At 38.2% G+C, this 6904-nt stretch overlaps 1 protein-coding gene across 1 annotated transcript in view; it reads left to right on the forward strand.

Moving 5' to 3' along the window:
- sh3bp2 (SH3-domain binding protein 2) overlaps positions 1-3928 on the forward strand; it is a 17232-nt gene extending 13304 nt beyond the window's left edge. Inside the window, 8 exon segments of the mRNA XM_042732190.1 lie at positions 1-204; position 394; positions 1247-1357; positions 1771-1826; positions 2154-2209; positions 2212-2231; positions 2782-2841; positions 3067-3928. The exon segment at positions 1-204 is cut by the window's left edge and continues 310 nt beyond it. Of these exon segments, the coding sequence (XP_042588124.1) occupies positions 1-204; position 394; positions 1247-1357; positions 1771-1826; positions 2154-2209; positions 2212-2231; positions 2782-2841; positions 3067-3222 (664 nt within the window). The 3' untranslated portion in view covers positions 3223-3928.
- Positions 3929-6904: the final 2976 nt, after the last annotated feature.

A 6904-nucleotide genomic window follows, 5' to 3' on the forward strand; every position in this document is an offset into this window, starting at 1 on the left:
CTCTTCATCGGCTACTTTACCCATCGTTGAGAACCTGCAGAGAGTGATTCTGAACTCGTCGAAACCGCACCTGGGGGTGAAGCCCACACCTGACCCGCGGCCCGTCTCGCCTCACCCGTGCAGCTCTGTCAGCAACAGGGTGCTCGGCCAGATACCCAAGCCTCCGTTACCAAGCAAACCGAAACCCAGCAAACCCTCCTTCCAGTAAGAGTCTTTCATTCTCGTTACTGACACCTGTGTCTGGTCTGGTGTTGCACCACAGAGACTTTTATGGCTACAAATGTATTAAGACTGCTGTTTAAAGCGTTACACATGTTCATGCTCAGTCCTGTTATAGAAAAAGAATAACAACTGCGTTCTTAACTAGAATGACTTTTTACACATATATGTGAGAGTGTTAAACCACACATGTGAGAGTGTTGCAAAACTTCTTATGTTACAAATCCTTAAAGAGTCTTATAATACACAGTGCTTGTGTTTGCATGAAACATTGAAATGTTTTAAAAATCAACATCTTTTTATTCATGTCGATTTCATGTGGATTTAAAAACATTCATTTTTAAGATATGTAATGACTCTGAAAATGTCATGTGGTGTAACCGTCAAATAAGAATTAGTTCAAAATTTCCTTACACCTTGAATACATGTGAGCGTACACATCTTAATCATTATTATAACACAGTGATTTATGGTTTTAATTGGCTGATTATTTAATTCATATATAATCTGATATTCTATTCAGTATTTTTCAAGGCAACAAATATTTTTTACAATTAGTAATTCAGAAATATGTTTTTTCGTTGTTGTTTTTTTGTTTTGTTGTTTTTTTTGGGGGGGAGGGTCATACTTGATATTTTAAAACCTGAACTAACCTTGCCTTGTCATATTAATGTCATGAGAGCTCTTCTTTATCATCAAATCATATCATATCGATTTCCTTTTTTTATGTTTTTTTTTTCTTCTGTATATATTTGCATGTTGGTCATACCACATGCCGCTTTTTAAAAAATTTTTTTATTAAAAGTATTAATTCATTTGTTTTTTTATTTGTTTGTTTGTTAACTATTTATTTATTAATTGATGTTCATTTGTTTGTTTGTTTACTTTTTTTATTCATGTTTATTTGTTCATGAATTAATTAATTTATTTATAATAAATAAATATAAGAATTAAAGCTTTTAGCTTGCTTCGATGTTGATTAGACTCTGAAGATTATTTATACAAATTGTTTGTGCCTTTTTCTCAGAAGGCGTCACCGGACGGACAGAGTTTTCGTTCTTCTTTTGAAGAAAAGCCTTTAAAAAACCGAGTGCAGGGCAAAATTAAAGAAGACTCAGATGATGAGGACTATGAAAATGTAAGTTTATCTAGTCTGTTCTATTGCTGATAATGCTTGAGCTTAACTCAGGAAAACAACCGTTTAACACACTGATATTGGCATATAATAAAGGCATATTTTTACTTAGACGATTTAGACGTTTCAGGACGTTTTTAGTTCTTGGAGCTCAGGCTTGTTAACTTTGAGCGTTTTAAGAAGAGATTTTCATCATCTTTATAAACTTTCCTGTGTCTGCCAAAGCAGAAAACATGAGTCACTTCCTCAGTGACATTTTGAATCAAAATAGATTGTGGAGGATCATTTCATAATACTGTTTTGTTGCAACATTTACCAAATTAAGCTATTTTTTAAACCATATGGTCACCTAAAGTTTGACCTTGTTTAGTCATAGCAATAATAATGCCTTTTCGTCACATGTTTTTTCTCATCAGGTCAATTTGCCTAACTCTGTCTTTGTGGACACAATGGAAACCATTAATGTCGAAAGGTAAAATAAAAAAAATAAAAAAGTTTATTACTTTTATTCTGTGAAGTTTAGTTACTCATAGCAGTCAACGGTTTGATGCATTGTTTTTGCAATAAAGAAACCGAATCCTTTAGAGCAGTCAATCCAAACCTTTTTGTTTCTTTATCCAAGAAATTATTTGAAGGCATGTACAGTATACAGTATGAGCATGATAGCTGTATTTTTCTTTGTATTGCTGGCCTCTAGTGGAATGGAGATGTAACTGCACTGTTTTTGCTTGAAGAGACAGATAAGTTCATGTCACTGTGTTCCATTACTTTGTTAATTGTTTTCACTTACTGATTACAGATTATTTAAGGAAACATATACCTACCCACCGAACGGTCTGTACTGCATCCGCAAATCAGAACAGGAAAAACATCACAGGTAAATCATACGCAATATGCATGTATAGGGTTAATAAATATAGATTGGCTGTAAAAATTTTATTTATTTAAAAATGTGATTTTGTTACTTTTTTGTGCCTATTTTTAATGCCTACATACATATATATATATATATATATATATATATATATATATATATATATATATATATATATATATATATATATAAGATATATATCTATATATATATATATATATAATTTTTTTTTTTTTCAAAAATGTCCAATGATATTTTCATAGGCCTGATAAAAGCCTGATAAGAGCTTGATAATTAAAAACAAAATCTAAGATGGAGGATTTTGCATCTGCAATCTTCATCTTATGAACAAAAATGTCAATATTTTGTAACAAAAATATTTTAAAAAAGTATATGTAATTTTAGATATATTTTACTTTTGTTTTAATCTGAAAGATAAATGATATTCTGTATAGAATATCTATCTATGTTTTTTGTTGTTGTTGTTTTTTTTTCCGCAAATGTATCTCTGTATGCTTATACATGTTTGCATTTTTCCCTCTGTTTGAGACAGGTGCTGGTTGTTTGGGACTCGGGTATAAACAAAGCCAGAAATTATAGGCTCTTTGAGGAGGTTAGTAGCTATTTTGCATGGACACTAAATCTACAGTACAGAAATTTTTACCAAGGCAAGATTTGTTCTTACTAAGGAATTTGTACAAAACTCTAACCAATAGTATTTTCAACTCGGCACACAATTGGTCCTGTACTGTTAATGTTACCGAATGTTGAGGAAATACAGTAGCACCTTCATTTGTCAATCCAGCTCAAACTCATTCTGTGTTTTTCACATTTCCAGGACCAGCGGGTGTATCTGGAGGCAGATCGGACGTTCCCCACTTTATCTGCCCTGGTTGAAAACTATTACATCAACCCACTGCCCAGCAATAACAACTCAATGCCCAACTACTCCCTCTGCTTACATCTACCGTTCGGCTACGACCCACCCAGGTGACATCAACCCCCTGTCCCGTGCTGAAACACCCACCCGCTCACTGCACAGCCGGTGCAGGTCCTGGACCAGACTTCTGCTGACAGCGCCACCTGCTGGAGAACACCTCCCATCACACCTGAGCGCCCAGTCAACTGGATGCCCTTACTAGTTTGATATACTGTGAATATCAATGGATAATTAATCCAGTGAACCAATGAACTGTGTTTAAGTCCAGTGTTCAGAAGGGAGTCTTACTATTAAAGTGATAAAAATCCAGTAAATTAAACCGTGTTAAATAGCTGTACTGCGTATATTAGTATACTGAAGCTTCTTCTGGCTAAGAACTGACTGATTGGCATGCAATGTTATTAATCACTGTTTGCATTGGCTATCTGGAATACAGTTAAATATCTCTTTCAATAGAATATCACACAGGAACCACAGACACTGCTATGCAATGCCTCTTCACTGGAAAATAACTCTCAATGTATATTCTCATGGTTGTTTTTAGTTCCAACATAAGAATGGCTGAATGTTATTGCAATATTTCATACTGTAAGTATTATTTTATTGTACAAAATTTGTATTATATTGTATATTATAAAGGTCATTTAATAACTGGATGTTATTGTTATGTTTGTACACTGTACACTGTTGTGAGGTGAATTATACACACTTGAAACTAAATACACAGTGAAAATAAAACTAATTGTTTAGAAAAGAAAAAGACCAGATCTTATTTACATATAAAAATTAATAAGTATAGTGATAACAAAATATGAAATTCTTCTTGACTTTTTCTTAATAAAATGATTCAACCTCCTCAAATCAGTATTCCATATAGCCTATGGTTATTTGGTACATACGTATAAATGATCCTAAAATTAAATTAAATACTTTCAGAATTTAAAAAAAAGAAAAAAATAGCAGTGAGTGATGAACAAACTAATTTTACTGTGTTTTTATCGTTTCTGTGGAGCACAGCACTGGACCTGTGGCAAATATGATGCTTGAAAATGAAGACAACTCTAAATGGCTTCATACTAAGCTAACCTGTTGAATAATTTATGTGAAACCAAACTGAGCAATGCATTAAAGGCTCATAAAGACTTATTTTACAAATTACATTAATGATCCCGAGCCAATATGTTTCCTGTACTATTTAATGTCCACAGTTATGTAATTCTTTATTAATTCTTAGATATACACTGTACATCCAGTAAGCCATTTTAAAATCGACACGGTCGACTTAAAAAGATTTCATATGCAACAGCGTGACCATATTAAAGTGAAGCTGTTAAATAAATGATTGTAATGGAAGATGATTAAAATTTAGCTTGGTGTTTTTTTTTTTGTTAATGATATGGAAATAAAATTTAGCGTGGAACTTCCTGCAAAGAGCCTAAATGGGAAGCCGAAAAACAATTTTTTGCATGTCAAATAATAAACACTACTAGTCAAAAGTTTGGATGCAGATTTGATGCTCAAAAATTATTTCTTCTTATTATCACTGTTGAAAAAAGTTTAAATTACAAAATGTTTTTGTAGCGACTAATACACTGTCACGATTCACACGGGGAGCATGGGAACAAAGGAGCGAGGAGACGAGGAATAAAGTAAATTTCAAAGTATTTAATGATCAATGTTTAAATATATATTCACAAAATATAAAGTAAATTTCAAAGTATTTAATGAACTCAAAGTGGGGAACACAGGAGCCCCGGAAACACAGAACACGAAATTGAGTTTAAATAGAGTTTGTATAAACAGGAGAAAATGGGACACACCTGGGAACAATAGAACTAAATTGGAATAGGAACAGGAAAAAAACAAATAAGGGCATAAACATTAAACTGGAGCACATGGGGGAGAAAAACACAACACGAGACATCATAGAACAAAGGGGAGAAAAACACAACACGAGACATAGAACAAAGTCTGAGATTACTCCACCCTCCCAGAAGGCACGCCCACACGCCACACAACATCCATCGGTGGGGGCACTCTGGAGGTCCCTCAGGACAGACAACCCAACTAAGTTCAGGGTGCCGTGGTGGAGCAGGCAGCTCGGGGACCCTGATAGTAGGAAGTAAGGAAATTCAGGAGTCCATGGCAGATCCGACAGTCCAAGAGGCCATGGCAGACAGCCTCCAAGGCCGCGGCGGCCACGGCACAAGTCCCCGCCCCGGCCTCTATGGCTGGAGCCCTACTAACCCCCCCCACCCCACTAAAAAATACTTGGAGAGGATAACGGGCTCCAAGGCCAAAACCGGGGACTGGAGCCCTCCCTTGGGTTAATGAGGGATCTGGAGCCCTCCCTGGGCTCAACAGGGAATCAGGAGCCCTCCGTGGGCTAAACTCTTGATGCTGGTCTGGGGCTAGATCCATCTCTCGACTCTGGTCAGAGGATAGAGCTGATACTGGAGCCGACACTTGGGAGAGTTTTGGGGCTGGAGCCGACACTGGAGCAAGCTCTGGAGCGGCCGTGGGTGGAGCCGACACTTGAGCTAGTTTTGGGGCGGCTGCCTACTATACTTGAATTGGGAGTGGTCGAGCTGCAGGGCTGGAAAGACAGAAGACAGGTTAGCAAATGGGACACCTGGGAACCAATAGAACCTAATTGAAATTCCAACAGGAAAAAAACAAATATATACATAAATTTTAAACTGGAGCACATGGGGGAGGAAAAACCAATTGCAGAGAGAAAAATTTTTAGGACATAGAACAAAGTCAAGAGATTACTCCACCCTCCCAGAAGGAACTGTACCCCACCTCATTACCACACCAACATCCATCGGTGGGGGCACTCTGGAGGTCCCTCAGGACAGACACAAAGAGTGAATACCCGTTCAGGGTGGTGGATGGAGCCAGCAGCTCAGGGGACCCTGATAGTAGGACAGTAAGGATGCGGATGAACATGGGGTCGAAAAGAGGCATGGCAGACACTCTAAGAGGCCGCGGCCACGGACTTATGGCTGGTTTAGCTGGAGGCCCCCGGTAAAAAACACAACGGATACGGGCTCCAAGCCAACTCAGGGGGCTGGGTGGAGCTGGTGGGGGTAATGAGGGATCTGGAGCCCTCCCTGGCGAAAAAAAACAGGGAATCAGGCAGAGCCCTCCACGGTAATGCCGCTGGGTTGGCTGGCTAGATCCTCTCTCGCCTCCTTGGGTCAGAGGATAAGACTGATACTTGACTTGGAGCAGTGACAGCTTTGCTTGAATGAAGGTTTGGGAGTTTGCTGCGGCTTGAACTTCGGCGGTGTCGGCTTGAGGCAGACGCGGATACTGGCAAACTAGACTGAGCGGCGGGTGGCTTGTCTTCGGAGGGAGCCGCGTCTGGTCAAAGCTGCGAACTTGACACTTGCTTGACTTCGGAGCAGTCCGGCAAACTTGACTCTGGGCGGCTGGAGCAGCGGCTGGGAAGACTTGACTTCAGAGCAGTCAGCAAAACTTGACTCTGGAGCAGCTGCGGGCTTGTTTGGGAGTGGTCGACAAACTTGACTCTGGAGTGGCTGGTGGGCTTGTGGTCGGAGCGGTTGGCAAACTTGACTCTGGAGCGGTGGGCGGGCTTTTTAATTTTACCAATTAAAAATATATATATATATTTTTTTTTTTAAGAGAAAACATTTTTAGGACAAATTGGCTTATCAAAATAATACAAGAGATCAAAACTGGTTATTTTAAAACCGCTTTCTTTTCAAAT

The sequence above is a fragment of the Cyprinus carpio genome, chromosome B10, assembly GCF_018340385.1.
Source record: "Cyprinus carpio isolate SPL01 chromosome B10, ASM1834038v1, whole genome shotgun sequence".
Lineage (NCBI taxonomy): Eukaryota > Metazoa > Chordata > Actinopteri > Cypriniformes > Cyprinidae > Cyprinus > Cyprinus carpio.